This window comes from Acartia tonsa, chromosome 5, assembly GCF_053477335.1.
Source record: "Acartia tonsa isolate MP-2025a chromosome 5, ASM5347733v1, whole genome shotgun sequence".
Lineage (NCBI taxonomy): Eukaryota > Metazoa > Arthropoda > Copepoda > Calanoida > Acartiidae > Acartia > Acartia tonsa.
Genome location: NC_137264.1, coordinates 29,152,003 through 29,177,099, shown reverse-complemented (window position 1 = coordinate 29,177,099; position 25,097 = coordinate 29,152,003). Strand labels below are relative to the sequence as shown.

Genomic DNA, 25,097 nt, shown 5'->3' with positions numbered 1-25,097 from the left:
GTTATAATTATCCAATTAATCTGACTTTTAGAAAGTGATTCCTATAAACTCAAAGTTATACGCGAACATCTCTATAGTCAAGTCCTAAAAAATAAGTATGTCTTTAAACAGTATTCTGTATTTAAGAAATTTTGCAACATTTTTACTTAAAATTTTGTTTAGACTTATGCATTAACATTCTGATTATTCAATTCTGACACTCTACAAGATTTAATGTTCAGTCACTAACATTTCAGAGCTTCGCTTTTATGGTTGTTGTCATCCTTGTTTAGATGTATCTACATTGAAGAAAGCAAGGCTTACATATTTTTAACATACGTTAATATGTTACAAGGGTTGTCTCAAAGAGGACATAGCTATTCTTCCAAAAGCCCGTTTAAAAAAAAAATATTTTTTTTGCATAATCCAAACTAGGTAATCAATTTAACTACAAAAAATTATAAATTTTTATCCATGAAATTTAGCTATAATAAAATCAGCCTTTAGTTGATGACTTGAATTTAGATAAACGATTCCACAGACTTTAGGTATAATCCTATATCAAAAATGAATTGCGAGTAACCGTCCATTTGTCATACATAGATCTTCGCTTTTTATGAAAATATTTAATTAGTATCCGTATCGCCTTAAAACCGATTTATATCCGGTGGATTAGAACCGGTTCTCAGCCATACAGAAAAATTAGCATTGTATTATATTCAGTTTTCTACGAATTTTGAAATCTACAATCATAATATTGAAACTAGATTAAATCTTATTATTGTATATTTTTATAACCGCGGAAAGTTGTTCAAAATACGATGCAATAAATAACTATTCTAACTTTGAAATAACAGGGGTGAGTTTGAGGACTCCCAGAAATATAAAAAATATTCCAAGGAGAATGTTCAGGCTTCGCAGGACAACTTTTGTCATTTTTACAGCTATATTATATTTATTTTTATAATAAGTTAATTGTTATTGCTTGTGAGGTAGTCTGAAAATCAATACTTTTTATACATTTTTTATACAAATAATAAGTAGTTATAGGCTTCGTGGTATTTAAATGAATTAAAGTACACTGACTTAAATTTACTATGAGCTTTCTTAAAAAAAACTTTACATATTCAACAATTTAAACACAATACATTGTAAGTACTTCTCTAAAAAGCACAAACCAACTATTTAGAAAACTTCAGTCCTAAAATCTCCTGCTATAAAGTTTTCAAATATTATTACTTATATAAATTTATAGAGTTACAGTAATATTTATAAAAAATAATATTAACAAAATTAACACTAAATAACATAAATGATCAATTGACAATAAGAAAAAAAGTAATTGCCTAATCCCATAGGCCGGTTACTAACCCACTGTAGCACTTAGAGGGATAGGACAATTATAGATTTGCATTTATTTTTTCCTTTTTCAGATATGATTTTCTTCTTATATGTTTTTGAGCGAAAGATTGGTTGTACAATACATTAATTTTAAAATGTTTGTCCTATCCCTAACTCAGCACTATGACACTATATTAAGCCCTATTGGCTGATGCCAAGAACTATTCTATGTAATATACTAACATAGAAAGAATAAATAGTCACTCAATCGATACGGCCAAGGGACGACAGGGCTGTATATTCCATTGAATTAATTTCATACATCTATTTCAAAAAGCTTAGTTTCACATACAGAGAAATTATTAATAACATTTTTTAATGATGAAGCTTCTCTATAAATAAGAAATGTCCGTTCGTTTGTCACAAATCCATTATTAAATATATATGATTTTTTTCTAATATTTTCTAATTATTATTTAGTTTAATATTTTCCTAGAAAAATAAATATAAAATCTCTAGATATTTCTAGATTATAATGAATAAAAATATTTTGTCTAGAATTATATATTTCAAGGGAAAATATTTTGCCTTGTTGTTACATTAGAATCCTCTATTATTCGAACATTGTACCGGGTCCCTTTCTAATTCTTTCTCCACACACACACACACACACACACACTACTCCCTACAGAGGTGAGTGTGTGTGTGTTAGTGTGAATGAAAAGGCTTTCCTCTCTTCATGGTGCATATTGATGAATATGTGTGTGTGTGTGTGTTTGTGGAAGTTTACATGGGTGTGTGTGTGTGCGTGTTAACATAGAATAATATAAAAAGAAAACTAATTACATAAACTGTTAAAATATGTATAAAAAGTTGACACACTAAGCTCTTTAAAACAATATTATCAAAAGACTTATTTAAGTCAAATATACATAAATGACTATTTAAAATCACAGCTTTAATTTGAATATTTTAGGGTTATATTTCATTTATCAATAAGTACTCATCCAAGTGAGGCCTCTAGGAGCATCTAAAATGATGTTTGAGCGCAAGCCCTCCAATTTTAATTTTAGTTTTAAGAATTGATATATGATAAATTTTAGAAAAGAATAGTTTTCCGGGGTTGATTTCTCTCAAGCGGATTTACCTTATACCCTCAAAAATAAATTAGACCTATCTTTTACTTTCAAACATAATCAAGATTTTTCAGTACAAAAATCGAAATGGGTAATTTAACAATTTAAATTCTATGTATTAATTTAGTGACTGTGTATGGACGTTAAAGTTTGTTTAGAAAGGTATTTGCAGGTTTTAAGCTGTTTTACAAAGGAAGAAGTTTAAGATAAATAGTTAAACCCTGGTTAGACCTAGCTTAACTAAACTTTTCTTATTATATCTTCCTAACTTGTTCTATGATAATTTTTTATGTGTGTGTGTGTGTGTGTGTGTTTGTGTGTGCATGTTACAAATGTATGTTTTGGAAAAGGATTATGTAAAAGTATGTAAGATCATTATAATGTCTTTTCTTGAGGCCGGTAGAAACTACATTATAAAATGTCGTCGTAATTTGGTTCATCATTGATTATTTTTTTTTAGATAAGGCAAAATATAAATTACAAGTTCTAAATTATCATCATCTTAACTGGGTTAGGGAAAAAATACCGAAGCTGGTATTGCTGCCCCACTAGTAATATAAAAAAAGTTAAATCTTGTACTTAATAATAGCAAAAGCAAATCATTATCATATTTAAACTTTATCAATGCATTTGTGGTTTTTCATGGATTTTCTATTCGTCCTAATTTTTTTTGATGATTTTTATGACATTATTATTTGTTCAGTTTTTTGTTATCAGTTTTAAATGGGAGGAGGTGTTGATTTTAATTGTCATTATTTTAGTTAATTTTAATAAATATCCTGTTATTATCAGTTTTGTTAGATTAAAAATATTTATTGAAGGCGCAGTATCCTTTAATGTAAAAATGAGTAACTTTATTAATATATCCATTTTCACTCTTGTTGCAAACCGGGAATAACAAAAATTATGTCTCGCTTGGTATTATTGAAATGACAAGCACTAATAACTTTACCCTCCCAACTCTCCTCATTCTAACAATAAAATGAACATAAGGGGGGGGGGAGATATTTTTTCCAATTTGTGACAACTAAGGGGGTTGCAAACCTGCGGGGTTTATACTTGCTGTGATCAAATTCTGCGTGGCTATTCAATATAACCCGACCTAACCGTACTTAACGTAAAAACAAACGATAAAAAAATACTCCGAAACCCTCATCTTGAATTTATTTTAAGATAAGATGGGGGTTAATAAGTGATCCAAAAAGCGCCCTTAAGTTTAGCGAAAAAAAATAACAATAATTTTCAATCAAGATCAACCACCTACTGTCCATAGACCAAATAAGGTGTATCTTATTATTCAGGTGAAAAATGGCAGGAATATTGGACTTTTTGTCTAATGGAATATTTCTAAGTGGCGTTGAAGTGGATGAAAATTCTTGCAGGTCGGTCTTATTGATTAGCCATAAATAATGAGCGATTTCCCTCAAATTGCCTAGTCGAGCACTTAAACCACCTCTAGCATATTTGATATTATATGGGCAGAGGTGATTTTGTTTTCTTAAGCAGTTTAGGATATGTTATATTGTGTACAGTGTAAACCCGCAAAGTTGCCAACCCCCCAAAATGGGTTTCATTTATAGTATAATAAAATATAGTAGAATCCCCTTATTAAGGGGTGTTACTGTACTCGCTAGGCACTATGATGGAAAGCACAAAATAACGATGTCTAAAGACGTAGGCACATTAAAATAAATGTTACTCTTTTTTTAAAACTAATTTATTTTAGATGGTCGACAAGTTTAATCACAAAACTAAACAGATTTACAGGTGCATTATTAAACAATTCTATATACACAAACCTAAACTCTAGAAAACTAAGAGGCTATTATGTGACTTTGGCTTTGGATTTTTTTGGAAAACTGCTGGGTGAGATAAAGTTTCTTACTGCTAGTTGCTTTGGATTTTCTAAAACATTGGCGATCAAACAATGTAATTCAATATAGTAGTTACAGCTTCTAAAAATGGCTGTTGAAATAGCTACTTTAAATTACTGTCTTTTTAAATGATCTTTGACAATTTTGTTATACTTTTAGGGACAGTTTTTGCCTTTTTTGCCTGCATAGTTTTTGGAAAAGAATTACTTGGTGACCACATCCATTGCATAAGGTAGGCAAACAGGAAAGACAGACAAAAAAATATATTTATATCTCACTTTTGCTGTATAATCATAATCTGTTAAAACAGAAATCCTACTTGCAAAATATCTTTTAAAAACAGCTATTTAAAAAAAATTAAACCTTCTCCAACAAGGTTGTCCTGGGGTATATCGCATTCCTTACTTTTCCTTGACAAAAGTATTTTAAATAACTTATTAATGCAGGGTGCTTACTGGCTACGGGTTATTAACTCTTGTCTTCTTTTCTAAATCTGTGAGAAGTTATCGTCCCTCTGTTTTGTTTTAGTGTGAACGAGGAGTCACACATATCAGAAGCAAGTTTCAATTCATACTGCTACATTAGGTAAATGGTTGTATAGTGTAGAATATACGTGCATATTGTGACAGGAGAAAAATTGTCATTAATTTAGGTTGCCCTTTCCACTGCCATGTATTGGCCATTTCGTCCATCCAGTAGGAGGGGGGGGGGGGTGGTAGGGTAAAAAGATGGAGATCGTTATTTTAGCCCGCTACACGATTTACGTTATTAGAGAACATGAAAATCTGGTGTAGGATCCAAGTAATAATTAATCCTTTATTAGGTACTTCTTAAACATTAAACTTAATAAGAGTGCAGCTATTCCATGTATAACTATGGTTCATTATTATCCGTACACCCAACAATCCCCTACAATTTTTACAGTCATCAAGATACCATTCCTTATATAACGAATAAAAATTTAGTTTCAAAGTTATTTTATTTAGTTCAACATTTACACTGCCACCGAAGAATTTAGTAGGTAAAATTTAGAATTTAGAAGATTTTTAAAAATCAAGTTGTACTCTAATTGTCAATAGTCGGTCAGCCAATGACAAAATCATCTACTTTTAAGTGAGTAGTAATTTTTTTCAAGTGACGTGCACAACCTTTCATTATGGGTGTTTTAAAACTTAAAGGAATATAAAAGGTGAAGATAATTATATCGTTACCCCTGTCTTTAATCTAATTTTTACCATGTTACCACACCACTCGAGATAGGATAAATATAATTTTAATTTCTACAGGAACTTTTACATTACATACTTGATAACATTTACAGGTGACAGAATAGCCAGTAGAGAAAGTGCTTATTTTGGTGTTAAACCTATGCAAGGTGAAAAAATTTAATATTGTGTAGATACTTTTTAAAGCAAAGTTTTCTATGCGTACGTTTGTATGTTATAGTCTGTCTAACGAATTGTTCTGATTTTGAATTGAACATTGTATATTTGATCAAATTTAAGATAAAAAAGTTTTGTCTCTGATATAAATAGTTTTTTTAACGTTCATAAAAAGAATTAGGTTTGTTATCCTTATTGTTTGGTTATCTACGATGTAAAGACTTTTAACTTCAATTATTTTTGTGTAACACGTAGTAACCATTTCTAAGGTATAGGCAGAACTATCTCAACTTGAAGACGACATATAAATTCAGCTCGTCTTTTTATATCAATCTTTAATAAAAACGGAAAGTAATAAATTACTGTCGTTTATTTGAAATAAAAACACAATTTTGTTAGAATAAAAGATTATCTTTTAACTATTATACTAAATGTTAACTTTAGCTGGAGAGGATCCTGTCTATCATTCTTATTATCAATGGATTCCTTACTTGTTTTTCATTCAGGTAAAAATATGAATTATTTTCCACAGAAAAAGATTTTATCTCTATCTATTTAGTCTTAAGTTGAAACAAAAGTGGAATTGGAAAAGCCCAGAGTAGTTATTTATCGCATCGTATTATAGACCGATTTCCGTAGATATTAAAAGAAAAAAAAGAAAAGATTCAAACGAGCTTTGTTAGCCCCGATGGGCCGAGGGCACGGGTTAACAAAAGTGAAATTAATTTTAGGATTTTAATTTTAATAATCGTGGAAAATTGTCTATAATACAATGCTATACCGGGTTCTAATCTAGCGGATATAAATCGGTTTCGAAGCCAAAAAGAAAATAATCTTAAATTTCATAATTGAGTGATTGTCCATTAAAATTTTTAATAATATTGTGATATATATCTCAAGTTGAAGTAAATATTTCTTATTCCTGTCTCCAAGTCAAACAGACATACATATGAATAGAGTAAATTATGGAGTAGATGTTCAAGAAAATACTCTATAGAAATCTCAGCCTTTTTTTCTAATTGCTAATGAGTAATTTATATTTCACAAATAGAAGTTTTATGTTCCTTTTGTATTTACAGACAGACAGATGACAGGCGGACAAAGTTAGTTGTATAGTAGTTAAATCTATACATTTAGTTTAGCAAGTCTAGCTTTATATTGTTACGCTTTTATATGAACATAATTGTTTGCATAATTTTAGGCAATAACTTTTTTTGCTCCTTACAACATGTATAAGTTCTCGTTGGATGGCAGAATCAGCCATTTAATTCAGGTACTACATTTTACTTTTACATAGCAGGTCGATGTTCATTTATATCTCCGTCTGTCAACACGTATAAAATCCTAAAATCTCGCCAACTATTATGTGCAGTGTTTTTCATGGAATTGTTACACATCCTTCAAGAAAATAGAGCAACAGACTATAGCCCTTCAGGGCTTACGTAACTTAACCCAACCTAATCTACAATAACAAATACAATTTATTTTAAATTTTGTTTACAATCTATATATTTAAAATGGTAGACAATTGCTATTTTTTTACTTAATTTTCAATATGTTTAGAACCTAAACAACGTCCTGCCTTTCAACGAGGCTAGATCTGATAGACTTATTGGCATTCACGTCTACCTACAAGGTCCACATTTATCTTATATACCATTTTAGAATCTTAACAACGTGATCCCCTTCAATGAGAATAGAGATGATAAGCTGGGCGATATTCATCTATATTTGCAAGGTAGTACTAGATATAAATAAATGAAAGGTTGCGTGAATTTAAGGTTTACGCTTTTTTATTATATCTTTATTATCTTTTTTAAGGACCTTTTTCGCCTGCTAGCAAATTGTTTTCTGGTACTTAGCTGTGTTAATATTCCCGACACTATTGATTTTTAAAGAACCAATTGAGAGTCAGCACAAGGTCTTTGAGATGTGGATATACAGTTATTTAACCCCTCCCCCTCTAGTGTTTTACCCTAACTTAACATCTATAAATGTCGTTGTTGGAGAGATGACAAATATTTGTTCAACTAAATATCTCAAGTGATCTGTCCACTTTTATTATAAGTTTTATGCTTTGCTACTTATGGATGTTATCATCCTTGTTTATTTGTTTAGATTACTACAACAGTCATTGTTGGTGGGCCAGGAAATTGTTCATCAGTGATTTCATGAACCTCGTCAATGTTGTCACAAACATCATTCTTATCAATTGGTTAGTATTCTCTTTGGAAATCCTTGTATAAAAGCAACAGTTAACACTATTGTTGCTATTATGCGTAGTTAGACATTGTTTTTATTTTTCTTTAAAATGTTTATGTTTTTTATTTAAATGTATGATTTATTCCTTTTAATGAAAATTGTTTGTATTTCTAACTATTTTATTTTGTATGATTTGTTCCATAAGATGAATAAATCTTTTAACAACAAAACAACAAAAGCAACAAGATGTCTTTCTGCCTGTGTATCTTGCTATCGCTTGAGCTCTCACTAACCACTGCACTGGGCCAATATGGTTCTCTTAACAAGCTTCTGGGGGCTTAGTGCTAGTATTTTAATAATCAACTTTTTCTCTCCATCTGTCTGTCTATTACGCTATTGCAGAAAGAATACCATTTTGTCGTTTTACTGTAAGAGATTATTAGTGGCTTCGCCCCTAACATCTAGGGGGTTTGAATTTAAAGAAAAAAAAGGGGCCAAATAAAAGCAATTCTAAGACTATGATTTAGATACAAAACAAAACTCAAACGGTTCACTGGTCAACAAAATTTTAACAGAGATACAAAAAATAAATACTTTAAAGAAAAGGATATTTTCTTATCAAATCAAGTATCGTATCGTATCATATACAGTTTTGTATTATGATAAAAATGTACAATCATGATACTAAAATCAGTCTTGTTAGCCCGTGGTGTGATTGTGGCATCTCATGGCTTACCAAACTGGTTTTAATCTTATAATTGAATATTTTTATATCCGCGGAAAGCTGTTTATGCGATAAGTAACTATTATTAACCGCTTTTTCCAGGTATATGGGTCAAAATTTCCTGACATATGGCTGGAAGTTGATTCAATACAACATTCTTGAATCTACTCATAGCCCTGCGGAATTAGTTTTCCCTAAGGTAACAATTGAATACTGCAATTTATATTTCTTGTATAGTTTTTAGCGGAAACTTAAATGATTATTCAAAGGATAGAGGCTTAATCATATGATTTTTATTTACATTTTCATGAACATTATTAAAGTTTAAACTTGTCTCATAATTTGGAATTCATTAAAACTAAAAATGTTAAAGTTTCTTTAACTTTTTGAGATCATATTGAACATTCCGTTGCTTTGTAGATGACCAAATGTACAATGAACCTGTATGGTGCCTCTGGAACCTTACAAAACTATGATGCCCTCTGTGTTATGCCTGTTAATATGCTAAATGAAAAGGTTACAAAATTCATTATTTTTTTCTTCATTTTTTAAAGAAATATATTTATGTGAATTTTTCCAGAGAGACAATATCGTTTTCTTATTTGTTGGCTTAACAACTTTGGGAACATTTATATAATTTTAATAAGTTGGTTTATCAAGTTGAGTTTCAGACTTTTCATCCAATAATCTACAGAAGGGGTAGTTTTGTGTGTCATCATATGAAAAAAAAATATATTATTATAAACTTTCAAAGATAACTGATTTTATTAAAAAATTAATTATTATAATTTCTTAGTTGTTCTTTATTCTATGGCTAATTCTGTTACCGTTGGCTTTCATAACTGTTCTTGATCAAATGTTTTCTTTTGCACTTTTCTTTTCTAAAATTATCAGGTAAGATTCATTTTGATTTAATATTATTATCATTTTAAATTAATTTTACTTGAATGAAGATACATAACCTATAAAGTTATACATCCTGTTGAGATTTTGAAAAGATTCTAATGCCTAAATATTTTTTGTGTGTTCAAAATGCTTTTCTTGCAAGAGACTGTACTTCTAAAACTATGTATAAGGATATAATAAATGTAATATTGAAGAGAATTATATTTTTAGAAATGCTTATTTGGTCAGCTTTGTCCTTCCCCACTTTCCAAGTAGAAGGTAAATTAAATACTCATTTTTAGCAGAGCAAATTTGATTGTCTATACTCTATTCTTCTTTACTAATGATAAATATTTTTGTTGATTAGGAAAAGATTAGCTGGAATCTTGAAGCATCTGAAGTACGGAGATTGGTTGGTACTATACCTGGTAGCCAGAAATATTGACAGGTACGCACAGTTTTAAATTTGCATCTTCACGAAAAGAGCAAACATGCTCGAAACAATTTGTAGAAAGTTCATAATTTTTTTGTGATTTGACCATTTATAAATGCTTAGATGATCAATAATTGGAGAGAAAGATAGTTGTATTTTTAGGTATTTAGATATGTAGATGGATATGTAGTTTAGATTATAGATAATTAGTAGATAGATAAATGGATGGATAGATTAATAGATATGTATGTTATTAGATATAAAGATTAAAGATACAAAGACGGTTGCATTTATAGATAGATAGTTTAATAGTTTTTAAAGAAATGTAGAGAGGCCATAGAGTAATAATTCAGTTCACAAAATAAACGGACACATGTAGAGTTGCTTCGCATTTAATATTCCTAGAAGTTTTTTATAGTGTCTATAAAAAATGATGTTATACTGACCAACCATTGGTCAATTGTAATGTATACTGGCCTGCCATCGGTAATTTAGTCTGAGAATTGGTAATGTGTATTGTATGACGTCATTTTTATAGGCACTATAAAGAGCTTCGCATTCCTATCTAATTTGAAAAAAACTTGATATTATTTCAGAGCATTATTTTCTGCGCTAGCTGAAGTGATCCACAGGCCCGGGGTAGGATACTATCCAGATGAAGAAGGGGAGGAACAAGAGAAGGGGAGCAGAGAAAGTCTTAATAAATAATAATCATGTTTACATTGAGATATGGGACAATTTTGGTTTAATTAATCTACAACCCTTTATTACGTAAAATAGAAGAAAGTTGATTAATCATCAGGGAGTAAGGGAGGGGACAATGGATCGAATATTCAATTTTTAGGAGTCTCAGACTTTGGGGACTGGCTCAAAGGGAATGTGCAAGAATTTAGCCGTTTCCGACTGAGTTTGGGGACTTGCGCATGAAATGCTGCTACTCGTTATGTATGTTTTGAATATTGCAGACGGGGAGAAGGGATAAGGGAAGTGGGGGCAAGGGAAATAAACACTCGTTGTGTTAGTTTGGAATGTAGCAGACGGGGAGAAGGGAGAAGGGAGGTGGGGGCAAGGGGCAAGGGAAATAAACAGAAAAAAAAGGGGCAGTCATATTCTTGCTAGCAGCTGGCCGGGTCCAATAATCTTTCAATTTAAAAATCACACCAAAAACCCTAAATATATTTCATCAAAAACAAGTTGTGATTTCACTTTACATGACGCTATGGAAATCTATTATTCAATTAACAATCCCTTTATAATTTCCTACAAATTTATTGTATTAAACTGGATTTCATGCCCTTTCTTTGATAAATCTTATATTGAATTAATTGCCCATTGCCCCTCCTTTACTCCCTGTTAATCATCCATTATTCTCTTCCTGTATACCATATAATCTTTTATATTCGATTCTATTCATTGAAATAAAAAAAATAAACTTTAACATTCTCTTTAGTAGACGCTTATTCCTATTACTATGTCTTCAGTCAGTTGTTTAGCTAAGATGTGCAAAATTTGGTAGTGTAGGACAACATAGCCATTGGCCTCTAGGGGCTAACAACTGGTTTTTATCTTATAATCGTACATTTTGATATTTTTTTAAGCTGTTTATAATTGAATGTGATAACTATTCCACTGTCCAAACATTACACTTTGGGTGGTTACAAACTTATTTTGCATATTCTTCATTTTAGACACCTGACCCTGAAATATCCCCAGGAGGGAGGGGATGGTCCTTTATGATGCTACTAGCGGCTTCGCCCCTAGCCTCTAGACATAATTTTGAAAAAAAATTGTATTTCTAGTGCTGCTATTTATCTGCCTAAAAACATTTTTTTTTGGGGGGGGGGGCTGGGGGAAATTTTCATTTTAATGTTAATAGCTTAAAATCACCATAGGACCATTAGGTATATACCCTGAAGAGTAGAATCCGATCTGTTCAGTGGTGACCGAGATCCTAAGGGACGGACAAACTGACAGACATTATTCTACTTTGTATTATAGATAGTGACCTTTTTAGATTTAAAAACAATTGAATTTTTAAGGAAATATATGTATGTAGCCCTTATTCTCTGAAGTTAGGATTCAGATGCATATACAAAGAATTTTAAAGAAAATCACGGAACCTCTCGATTGATATATTTCGTTTACATTTGCATTTGATGTTTCTGTATATTTTATAATACTTTAATTGGATTGACGTAAAAAATTAACAATAATCTAAATTTTAAAAAAAAGTGTTGAAAAACACAGCTCTCTAAGTTAGTTATTTGCGTTAATAAACACGAAATTTGTTATTTAGATTAATTCAACGAATAGTTTTAATAATTCAATGATGCACAAGATAAAGAACTGATTTAAACTGCAAGATGTTAACTGTGTGTTAATTTAAATATCCGAAATATAAAAAAAAAGATTATATTTATTTAGGGAAAAAAGTTAAAAGTTTTCATAGTATTTTTTTATTGAAAGCTAAGTATACAAATTCTAGTTAAAAGTCAAAATGAATGATCAAATGAGAAATATAACCCAATATAATAAACACGTACGATATCTCCTAGGGCTCTCTTGCACCTTACACAATCCAACCTAACTCAAAAAAAGGTTTGAAATCTTTAATAGTTATTTCTTTCATCGTATTATAAACCGCTTTCCGCGGATATAGAATGTACAATTATAAGATTAAAACTAGTTTTTTAAGCCCCGAGTTGCCGAAGGCACGGGCTAAAAAACTAGTTTTAATCTTATGGTTGTACATTTCTATATTCGTAGAAAGCTGGTTATAATACGATGATAGACATAGTTTTTTCGTATGGATGAGAACCGGTTCCTATCCACCGGATTCGAATGAATACGAGAAAACTTGTTTACAATTGCTCGAGTAGGGAGGGGACATTGGGTTGTTAATTACACTAGTCTCCAAAGTTTGATAATAACGTTTTCTTATTCGTTGACTTAACAACTTTGGGGACTTTCATCAAATTTTTATTGGTTGCATCATAAAGTTGATTGTTCAAACTTTTAACCACTAATTGCAATCCATAGATGTAATTTTGTGTATTATCTTTGGGGATGTACAAGAATTTATCGGCCATTGTCTTATCCCTTTAGATCCCTAATATTGCAAGTTACTAGTGTTATTAATATTCATATTTTCTTATATTTCCAAGGGAAAAGAACAAATGCTCTATTGATAATCCACACCACAGAAAATATATTTATATCAATTGAAAAACAAGGATGAAAACAGTAATAAAAGCGAAGCATAATAATTGTTCAAAATGTAAATTTACAAATCAATATTTGGAGCACTAATAGAGTTGTATAGTTGAGTTTGCCAAGATGTAGTTAGAAGACACGTTTCAAATTAACAGGATAGTTCTTTTTACACAAAATTGTGGTCTCTAGGTTTTAAATGCCATACTTATTCTAACATACTAATACTCTATGATTTTATGTTAATGATTAAAGGTATTTCTTTGATATTATTTTCATAAAATGAAAGTGGTATCAGCGGCTGCATTCTAGAGAAAGACAACGGACAGACCAAAATTGTATGCTAGCTTCGCTTCTACAAATGTAAAACAAGAACACTGATAATAAATGTAAAATAGTAACCAATTGAACATACAACGACTCATAGAGAGTAATAAAAATGTAAATTTATATTGATTAAATAATAAAGAATTCATATTTATTGCATTCAACACCCAAAATTTACTCCCTCGACTCTTTTATGAATAAAATATGAGATAAAAATTATTTTCAGAAAAAAAATAATTCTTTAATTCTTACAGACAGTTGACTACTGATACGAATATAGAATAGTTATTTTTCGAAACGTATTATAAACAGCTTTCCGTGGATATAGAAATGTACAATACTAGAATTAAAACCAGTTTTTTAGCCCTGAGATGTAGAAGTCACGGGCTAAAACAACTTGTTTTAATCTTTTTCTTGTAAATTTGTATATTCGTATAAACTGGAAATAATACGATGCTATACATAATTTTTCAGTACTGCTACGAACCGGTTTTAATCCACCGGATATTAATTTTCTATGCTTTAGAATTAAACATTGAAGAAATGGTCTGTCCCTCATTTTCATTGATCATTGTTACTATGGAAATTATCATACTAATTTAAATTTAAGATTTTGACGTTTTTGTTAAAATAGCATTATTTAATTTTTACTTATAAGCTTTTTTCGTTTTAAGTTGACCTTGCCTAGAGGCTGCAGGTGTAGTGAAACTTTACCCGGTTCTAAATTTAGTTCATTTTGAGTGTCACAGTAAATTTTGACACAATAAGTTTTTGACATTAGTATCTATATGTAATTTCTGGGTTTTTTTTATAAAGGTTCATTTGATTGAATAGAAGCTGCGTCTATCATTTAGGAGTTTTGTATTCAAAGTGAAGATGTTACACAACTTAAACTTAAAGTCTTTAGAAATTTACTTTTCATTAAATATCAATTTATAATACCTACACAATACCTACTGCAAATTCAACTCTCAATGCTATTTTTATATAAAGATCTTTAAGAATTTTATTTTGCCATAGAATAAAAATGGATAGATTTAGTTTTTTATGTTATAATATTAGATATCAATGTTAATTATCTTATGCTATACATAGTTAAAGTAAGTACAATTTTATTGAAATTTACAGTTAAGATAAAAGTTATATAGTCAAAGGGTAAGTCGTTTAAATGAATTAACTTAGATTTAAGGAGTAACTGGATCTGAAACCAAAATGCATATGTTCATTACTATTATAATCAACTATTAAACTGTTTTTAACCTATTTTTAAAACATATATCAAAAATATACTATGACACCAGTAGAATTAAACTGCAGAGCCTAAATTTGAATTAAGTCCCCAATAAACTTTTTAGAGGGGATTTAAAAATTAATTTTACTGTTGCTGTGGTCTTTTTTGATCAGAGCAAAAGGTCTTTTTTTATTTGGGTAAAATTCGTAGCTTTTAGAGTGTTTTGCTTCATATATATAGTATTCTGGTATAGAGTAAAATTAGGCCTTTTGATTTCATCTAAATTAATTCATTAAAAACTTAATTCTTTACAATATATCAATGAATTAACTTTATCGTGCTTGTTTTCCATCACTTATTTAAAACACAAAAAATTGGCTGTAAAGGGTTAAATAGTGAAAGATGACAACAAACATTTACGAAATACAACAAATTTTTTTTTGTCACATATACAAATATGATAAAATATAAGATTATTCAAACTTATTTTTTAAAATATTTTTAAAAAGCATGTATCTTTTATGTGTATAGTTTTCATTCTTTTCATTTTAATTAAATAAAAATTATTTAACTACATAGGAAATAAGTCACTTTGTGAAAACACTCTTTTTTGAATTGTAAAAAACTGAAATAAAACAAGGCTTCTAATTGGTTCAGACTTCAGAATAATATGTTTTATTTTAATGTTAAATTTCTTCTATATAAATTATTGTTTTAGAAAAAAATTATTTGCATCGAACAGAGTAGAGTTTTTATTATTGTATTGATATAATCTGAATCACATCAAATTGTTCTGTAAGAAACAATTTAACCCCAAACTAAAAAATGCTTTTGCTTCCATCAAAATGATCACAGCAACATATAAAATTGATTTTTAAATCGCCCAAAAAAAGTTTATTGGGGACTTAATTCAAATTTGGGCTCTGCAGTCTAATTCTACTGGTGTCATAGTATATTTTTGATATATGATAAAAAAATAGGTTAAAAACAGTTTAATCTATCTAATCTATGATAAATACAAAAAAAAGATATTTTCCTATATGTACATAAATGTAGTTCATGCCAATATAAAAATTAAACTTTGTATTATTACCCTTGAATATTGAGTCTTCTATCTACTAGTCTATATAGTCAATGATGAAGACAAAATCATGCATTACCCTATCCATTAATCCACCTGGTCTATGACTAATACAAAAAATAAATATTGTATTATCTACGAGTCTACCTAGTCTATGACTAATACAAAAATCAAACAAAGTCTTGCACACTTTTCCACTCTGGAAAGGTGAGGATAAGTCTTTATTAATCTGTAATATCAAACATATTAAAGGTCAATAATATTGAGAGGTGTACGACCTTAGTAGGGGTTCATGGGGGTTAACAACTTTTGAGAAGTGTTCTGTTAAAATCTATTTATCGTATCTAATGATAGACAGCTTTCCGCAGACACTAAAATGTAAATTTATTCGTATTAACCTCACTACAGTATGAGGCTTTACATGATTTTCCAGTATGGCTCAGAACCAGTTCTAATACAGAGGATATTAATCGGTTTCGAGACCATACTGGAAAATAAATAATTATGATTATTAATATTATTAATATGTGTTGAACTTATAGATATGAATACTTATGACTACAATTGTCATTTTATTTACTTTCTAAACTTTAAAAATACTTATTAGTTATATTTTGAATAGTTTTTAAAAAAAGATGGAAACGATAATAGCTTTAAAGAATTTGTCACGGCTCAAAAAAAATCACGGATTCTTTACTTTTTATGCTAAAAGTAAGGACTAATAGATTTGTAGCCTCAAGATATTTCAAACTTTATATCTTTGACCTCAAAGTTTAAGGGTTATGTAACTGATTCACAATGTTCTAAAATATTTTAAAGATGTCAAAACGATCAGAGAAAGTTTGTGGTTATAAATTAAATCAGAATTTGACTTCATTGTATTTGTCTGAAAAGTAATGAATAAGCATACAACTCAATGCAAAAAGAATAAAAGGAGGCTTTACCGTTGCAGTTGTCTGTTGGACGTTTGGCCTTAAAATCATGCAATATTCATTAAAAATGTTTGGTCAAGATACAAGCTAAAATAAGACCTCATAGTATATTATGTCCTCTAGAGGCAAGGACTTCCAAGCTTTTTGATTTTTTTTTTTTGGGGGGGGGTCAAAAAATTCAAAAAATAAAATTTTGGGGGTGCTGAAGGCTAGAAAGCCCAAGCTTTTTTTATCTGGGGGTGTAAAATTAAAAATAAAATTCATATGGGAGGAAGGGGGGGTTAATTAACCCCTTTACCCTCTCCCTGGACTTCTTTGTTTAAAGGTTATCCTACAAGAATTGAAATTATATTTGAAATAGAAGTAGGAAGGAAGTCTCAAAACAAAACTAAAATCGATAGAAATTAATTTAAAGAGATTATAAATATTGAGGGAATAGAGATAACCAAGAGACATACTCTTTGAATCAGCCAATAGGAGAATACTAAAGATACATTCTAGACATCTCATTGGTTAAAATTGTGTACATTGGTTGGTAAAATGAAAAATATTTTTGATATCAGTAATATTTGGCATAAAATCACTTCACATAAATTCATTTCACATAAAGTATCATTTTACATAAAGGTACACTTTACATAAAAACGATTTACTTAAACTCATTTCACATAAAGGTACATTTGACATAAAGGTACATTTCACATAAAGGTAAATTTGTCATAAAGGTATGTTTGACATAAAGGTACATTTGACATAAAGGTACATTTCACATAAAGGTACATTTCACATAAGGGTACATTTGGCATAAAGGTACGTTTGACATAAAGGTACATTTGACATAAAGGTACATTTGGCATAAAGGTACATTTCACATAAAGGTACACTTCACATAAAGGTACATTTGACATAAAGGTACATTTGACATAAAGGTACATTCGACATAAAGGTACATTTGACATAAAGTTACATTTGACTAAAAGGTACATTTCAAATAAAGGTACATTTCACATAAAGGTACATTTCACATAAAGATACACTTGGCATAAAGGTACATTTCACACAAAGGTACATATCACATAAAGGTACATTTCACATAAAACATTTTCTCATTTAAGTATTTTTCACATAAAAATGTTTCACATAAAGATACATTTCACATAAAAATTTGGCATAAAGATACACTTGGCATAAAGGTACATTTCACATAAAGGTACATATCATGTACATTTGACATAAAGGTACATTTGACATAAAGGTATATTTTACATAAAGGTACATTTGACATAAAGGTACATTTGACATAAAGGTACATTTGACATAAAGGTACATTTGACATAATGGTACATTTCACATAAAAATACACTTGGCATAAAGGTACATTTCACATAATGGTACATATCACATAAAGGTACATTTCACATAAAGATACATTTCACAAAAAAAATTTCTCATTAAAGAATTTTTTAAATAAAAACGTTTCACATAAAGATACATTTCACATAAAAAAATTTCACATAGAAATGTTTTACATATACGCTTTTTATATTGGGTACCAGTATAAAACTTTGGGTACCAGTATAAAACTTTAGGTACCAGTACAAAACTTTAGGTACCAGTATAAAACTTTGACATATAGGCACATTTCATTTAAACCTACATTTTTTTTTCTTTAAAATATTTTCCATGAAAAAAATCTTCCAAATTTAAGAATGAAAATCTGTTAAACTTTTTGCAAAAATCTTTTAAAATATGGGATATATGTTATTCTTGTTTCAACAATGGCAGAGTCAATTTCATTTTCAATTACTTCCAAGGGTAAAACCTGTATTATGGACAAGAATAACCACTGTTATCACCTCAACAATTACAAAGAAGGTTACACTCAAAAATCCTGGCTTTGTACAGTGAAAGGCTGCAACACACAGCTGAAGACAACTGTAGATTTCAATCTTGTTGGTGAAATACCGGAGACCCACATCCACTTTAACAACCAAGTCCTCAAGCGCACTTCAACAACTATGGAGAATGATGTTATAAAGCGCATAGCTGCAATGCCTGGTGTACAATGAAGAACATTTTAACAGAAATCAGCTCCAACTTAGAGGTAAGAATCCTTTAATATAACATTATGAAAAATAACCAAAACTTACCGAAATTTTCAAACTAAAATTAAAAGAATATAATGCAAAAAGTTTTATTGGCGAGAACTATAATTAGGTTAGGTTGGGTTACAGGCTAGGGGGCCGAGCGCTGCGGCCAGAGATAAAGTTTTGGCGGGGATGGGGGGGGGGGGGGAGGAAGGGTTACTCAAATTTTCAGAATTAAAAAAAAGTCATAAGAGTATAATAAATGTTTTATTATTAAATCAAACTACTTTAGGCCATCCACAAAGTTCCAGCACTTCCTAAAACTTTTGCAGATGTTTTTGACAACCCTGTGCCTGTTGAATGCACGCTGACAAGCAACAGCATGGAATTCTTGCGTTTTCACAACTGGAGCAATAAGGACAAGGAGGACAGCCTAATGATATTTATCAGCGACTTTGGTGCTGAACTATCACATTAGCATTGAATTCGGCTATTTCTTAATCGCACATCGTTGTCAAAGTAGGCATCTCCCAAAGATTACATCAATCTATTAGAAGCTTTAAGCATAATGTTTAATTGGTGTTTTACACGTTAATAAAAAGAAGTGTGTAGCTTTGTATGTAATTTGTACACAATAAGAGATATAAAAACATTTGTTTGGTGCTTTTCTTAAGACACATGTAAGAATCATACCTTCAAGTCTAGGGTCCTTTTTAACACTTGAAGCATTAAAACATAGGTGGTCTGTTGTTTTTTGGGCAACAAAGCATAACAGCATGGAAGGCCAGTTCTACCCTCATCTTGAGAGGTCATGCTAATGTACACCTAGATATGAAATTTATATGTATATGTATTTATTTGTATATGTGGTGACCCCTAAAATGGTGGGTCCACGCATTATGTACATGACAATTATCTCGAGTTTTTTCGGTATTAATTTCTTGGTTCTCGACTTCAGGGACCCATATGGAACTTTAAAACTCACTTTATACTATGAATTGCGCTGACAACCCTTGTTTAATTGGCATGCCATTTCCAAAAGGTTCTAGCTCAACCGTGGTCCAAATAAGAGCCTCCGTGTCTTAGGGTAGCTTGAAAGTTGGGTGAATTTGGATCCTGCGGTTACTCATATTCCTCAGGAAATGTGGCCTCCCAGTAGCCCAATCTTAATTCAATGGACTGTTGAGCCTGTAGCTACTTTAAAGCATGCACCAATAGACGTTCCCATACCAAAAAGACCTCCCTCATTGCTACCATCAAGGAGAACTTTGCCAGCTTGGACAGGTACATTTTGACCTGGGCCTCCCGGCAGTTGAAGAGGCGGGTAGAGGCAGTGATTGAGACTGGAGGCCATTTTTTTTAATAATCTAATAGTCATATACCTATTCTGCCTCACAGTTTTTAAAATTCAATAAAATCTTTAAAATTGACGATTTTATGTTTATTTGTTTAAAAATTAGAAAAAGTCCGGATTTATGTGGCGCACCCTGTATATTAAGTTAGTTATGAATAGTTAAATTTCTTAGAATAAAGTTAGCTTTTTAAAACTTATATGTCGCCCGTAACTCGTATATAACAAAAGTAAACAAAGGTTTTAATTTGCAAAAATCCGTTTTTAAGTTTGTCAAAAAAAATTTGGTCAGATTAACCATCAAGATATATTAAGTCTATTTTTGAGGGAGTGAGATCAGGAAAAGAGGGATAGGGCAATCCACAATAAATTACTTTTTTGCCGCCCTTAATTTTGTTTTATAAAGAAGTCGACTGAGTTAATGAACCCCTATCTTGTGTGATTTTTTATCAAGCAATTTCTAACAAATTATATTGTTGAGCAATGGATTTCAGGTCAGGTTAGGTTAGGTTATATTGGGTTCTAGTTGGCCAAATTTTCTAGAAGTGTGTAGCTTTGTATGTAATTTGTACACAATAAGAGATATAAAAACATTTGTTTGGTGCTTTTCTTAAGACACATGTAAGAATCATACCTTCAAGTCTAGGGTCCTTTTTAACACTTGAAGCATTAAAACATAGGTGGTCTGTTGTTTTTTGGGCAACAAAGCATAACAGCATGGAAGGCCAGTTCTACCCTCATCTTGAGAGGTCATGCTAATGTACACCTAGATATGAAATTTATATGTATATGTATTTATTTGTATATGTGGTGACCCCTAAAATGGTGGGTCCACGCATTATGTACATGACAATTATCTCGAGTTTTTTCGGTATTAATTTCTTGGTTCTCGACTTCAGGGACCCATATGGAACTTTAAAACTCACTTTATACTATGAATTGCGCTGACAACCCTTGTTTAATTGGCATGCCATTTCCAAAAGGTTCTAGCTCAACCGTGGTCCAAATAAGAGCCTCCGTGTCTTAGGGTAGCTTGAAAGTTGGGTGAATTTGGATCCTGCGGTTACTCATATTCCTCAGGAAATGTGGCCTCCCAGTAGCCCAATCTTAATTCAATGGACTGTTGAGCCTGTAGCTACTTTAAAGCATGCACCAATAGACGTTCCCATACCAAAAAGACCTCCCTCATTGCTACCATCAAGGAGAACTTTGCCAGCTTGGACAGGTACATTTTGACCTGGGCCTCCCGGCAGTTGAAGAGGCGGGTAGAGGCAGTGATTGAGACTGGAGGCCATTTTTTTTAATAATCTAATAGTCATATACCTATTCTGCCTCACAGTTTTTAAAATTCAATAAAATCTTTAAAATTGACGATTTTATGTTTATTTGTTTAAAAATTAGAAAAAGTCCGGATTTATGTGGCGCACCCTGTATATTAAGTTAGTTATGAATAGTTAAATTTCTTAGAATAAAGTTAGCTTTTTAAAACTTATATGTCGCCCGTAACTCGTATATAACAAAAGTAAACAAAGGTTTTAATTTGCAAAAATCCGTTTTTAAGTTTGTCAAAAAAAATTTGGTCAGATTAACCATCAAGATATATTAAGTCTATTTTTGAGGGAGTGAGATCAGGAAAAGAGGGATAGGGCAATCCACAATAAATTACTTTTTTGCCGCCCTTAATTTTGTTTTATAAAGAAGTCGACTGAGTTAATGAACCCCTATCTTGTGTGATTTTTTATCAAGCAATTTCTAACAAATTATATTGTTGAGCAATGGATTTCAGGTCAGGTTAGGTTAGGTTATATTGGGTTCTAGTTGGCCAAATTTTTTCTTTGTAGTTTTAGGGATCCCAGCAGGGATTAGACAATAGACATAGAAGAAAAAGATCTAGAGATCGTTCCAGGGAGAGAGCGGAAACTAGGTTGTTTATTACACTAGTACTCAAAGTTTTATATTAACGTTTCCTTATTCGATGGAATGACAACTTTGAGAAGTTTTATTGAAATTTGATTGGTTGGTTAAAAAAGTTAACTGTCTAAACGGTTTAACCACTCCTTTAAATCCTAGGATTGTTCCTAAATGCTTTATCCCCCTAGTTCCCTGATATATGGGAATAGAGTGAGAAATGGAATAGAACATATTTCAGTGTTCTTGTAAAAAGATAAAAAAAGTTTCACGATCTTCGATTATTATCAACCAAGGAAAGGACAATGATAAAGAAATCTGTATCCCTTTCTGTAAACAATATTTTTCAGCTCCCCTCGCCAAAAATTTTCTGTGAGTCACTTTTTTTACTTTCTATTGATTCTCTATAAAAGTGTTAAAATATAATAATTCTTATTTTTTAACAACTTAACTGGAACTGGTGATCTATTTAATTAGTATAACAATTGCATTCCAATAATAAAAAAATTTAGAAAGATAAGTTGTGTTTATATCCATTATCCATATTCAAAACTATTCTCTGTTTGATAATAATTTGGTCTGTTTTGTATGCAACACCTTCTATGGGAATATATGTATATCTTTGAATTTAAATCTTGAATTAACAGAATACTGTATACATAGAGTGTTTGTAGTATTTAAAATATTTTTAGTGATCTAAAAGGATAAGACAATGGCCGATATATTGATTTACATCCCCAATGATGATACACAAATTCACCCCTTCTGTAGATTACAATTAGTTGTTAAAACGTTTGGACACTAATGAACAACCAATCAGAATTGAGTAAAAGTTCCTAAAGTTGTTAAACCAAAAAACTTTGAGGCCTAGTGTAATAAACAGCCCAATTTCCCTTCCCTATCTGATAATTTTAGTTACGCAAATTGGGCATTGGTAACTACGGCCCCTTTAAAGTTACGCAGCTATGATTCTATTAAGTGGCGTGCACAGTTGGATGAAAATCCTTGCAGAGGCAAATAAAGGATTAGGAAGTCCTTTATTATTTCTTATTTTAGAGGGGACGTGGATATTGACACCCTCTACACTCCCTTCTGAAAGCTTATGGTTCTATGTATATTGATCATCTATTATGAAACTAACAGCTCAATTATCTCTAGCCGCTGTTTTCCCTCTACAAATTTATATATTTGGTGGCTCTAGATTTTGAAATGTATTAAAACATTTTTAAAACGAAACAAGGATGGATGAAACATTAAGAGCAAAGCTGAACAACTCAGACTAATAAAAGTAACAGGATGTATCCGTTAAACTGTTATGGTTTTCTTTTCTTATATGTACATTGTACAGGGGATGTTTATAACTGTTTGGGACAGTCGATATAAACCATAATGTAATTGTATGTCAGAGAAATAAGTCTTAGTTTGAATGATAATAATGTTAATAAAAATCTACCAATTATACTATAATAGTAATAAAGTGTATAATATAGATTACATATAATATTAAAGTTCCCTTCCTGTATTTAGCTATTTAGTTAGTGTGCCTTCACATCCAGACATCAAAGTTCAATAAAACAGCAAAAATCAGAATAACATACAATCGCAATTGTTGATACATCTAAAGTGTTTGAATGTGTAGCAGATGTTTATTAATTTGGCGAATCTTCACATGAAATTTCAACAGTTATTTTCTAACAGCAGAAAATAAATCACATATTCTGTTGCATTTTGAACGAACAGACTGATAAGTAAATAAAATGATTGAAGCTCAATGTGACGTCATAAAAATGAGGAAGATGAGAGGAGAAAGTGGAAGGAATACCCCTAAAAAAGAGATGGACGTCACATGGCTGATTATTGAGACACTTTGTAAAGTTACAAATATTTCACAAATCACTTGTAGAAATCCAATGTCAAAAATAGCCTTACCGACGATTGATCCACCAACAGTGATTTTAATTAAATGGGTGCGCTTATTGTTCGGAAAAATTTTCACAGAAAATTTCAATACTTCATCTTAACTATGGAATTGAGTTTTTCTTTTGAAACGTTTGGTTTTGGCTAAAAAAAGAAATTTAAAATATTTTTTCCTTTTGAATTTTGTGTCAATGTTTGGACACCTATTTAGTTATGTATAACAAATATATAATCCTTAGCACACATCTAGAATTCCAAAATTCACTTCTTTTTTAGGTGTTCATTTCTGGCAGCTCAGGGAAAATCTCGTTATAGCAGCTTCTAGTGCTCATAAAAATGACGTCATACAATACAAATGACCAATGATACATTTTTATTGACCAATAGTAAAACGTATACTGGCTAATCATATATATTTCCATTCGTCAAGTTATTATTATTGACGTTGAGAAAATTATATAATTAACTAATAATGCCATTTACTACTGAATAATTCTTATCTGTTATAGTTCCATATAAATGTTATAAAATTATCCATCGATCTTTATAGACATCGTCGTTCTTCCGAATATAAATAACATCCGTTTCTGTTCATCTTTTTTTATTGAAATGTTTAATTTTTAAAAAATTCTTACTGTTTTGCATGTGAACTGTTTCTTTCTGTCAATCTCTATTAGTATTGAAAGAAGTTGTGTATTGGACGGGTATGGCACGTGTCGTGGGGGAGAGTGCGGGGGGGGGGGTAGACAGGCGTGCACAGGATTTACTATCTAAGGGATTTTTCATCCCTACATTTAGTTTTCAATATTGAAGACCCAATTAAGATTTATAATGATATTAATTATGATATAATTACTTTTAAATTACCTAGTATTTTACTTATAATGTTTTTTAAAACCTTATTTGATTTGATTTGTTATAAGTTAAAAGTATATTTAGTAAAGTTACTTTTTTTCTGTAAGTCCTTGAACCCCACCAATACTAAAACTTAATATGCCTTTGCACATTCCCAGGACTGGTAGGGTCACGTGCCAACTCCCCCCTCCCACTTACCTGGATCTGGGAGTCTAGGATTGGTTTTCAACAAATATAACAGA

General features: G+C 30.7%; 2 protein-coding genes across 3 annotated transcripts in view; one reads left to right on the top strand and one right to left on the bottom strand.

Annotated features, from left to right (window-relative positions):
- The window catches only part of LOC145319245 (putative acetylcholine receptor chaperone), a 5,878-nt gene extending 4,400 nt beyond the window's left edge, over positions 1-1,478 (bottom strand). Inside the window, exon 1 of the mRNA XM_080161251.1 lies at positions 824-1,478. Within this exon, the coding sequence (XP_080017377.1) occupies positions 824-915 (92 nt within the window). The 5' untranslated portion in view covers positions 916-1,478. The remainder of the gene's footprint in view (positions 1-823) is intronic.
- The window catches only part of LOC145319242 (innexin inx2-like), a 244,112-nt gene extending 233,204 nt beyond the window's left edge, over positions 1-10,908 (top strand). The window contains exons 2-17 of one of the 2 annotated variants that reach the window (XM_080161249.1): positions 3,758-3,838; positions 4,183-4,223; positions 4,490-4,562; positions 4,859-4,915; positions 5,317-5,351; positions 5,652-5,705; positions 6,157-6,218; positions 6,914-6,985; positions 7,276-7,348; positions 7,831-7,927; positions 8,741-8,837; positions 9,059-9,154; positions 9,435-9,532; positions 9,755-9,802; positions 9,891-9,971; positions 10,553-10,908. In XM_080161249.1, the coding sequence (XP_080017375.1) occupies positions 3,765-3,838; positions 4,183-4,223; positions 4,490-4,562; positions 4,859-4,915; positions 5,317-5,351; positions 5,652-5,705; positions 6,157-6,218; positions 6,914-6,985; positions 7,276-7,348; positions 7,831-7,927; positions 8,741-8,837; positions 9,059-9,154; positions 9,435-9,532; positions 9,755-9,802; positions 9,891-9,971; positions 10,553-10,664 (1,170 nt within the window). In that variant the 5' untranslated portion in view covers positions 3,758-3,764 and the 3' untranslated portion in view covers positions 10,665-10,908. Of the gene's footprint in view, positions 1-3,757; positions 3,839-4,182; positions 4,224-4,489; positions 4,563-4,858; positions 4,916-5,316; positions 5,352-5,651; positions 5,706-6,156; positions 6,219-6,913; positions 6,986-7,275; positions 7,349-7,377; positions 7,451-7,830; positions 7,928-8,740; positions 8,838-9,058; positions 9,155-9,434; positions 9,533-9,754; positions 9,803-9,890; positions 9,972-10,552 lie in introns of both variants that reach the window. The other variant, XM_080161248.1, reaches the window with a different exon arrangement.
- Positions 10,909-25,097: the final 14,189 nt, after the last annotated feature.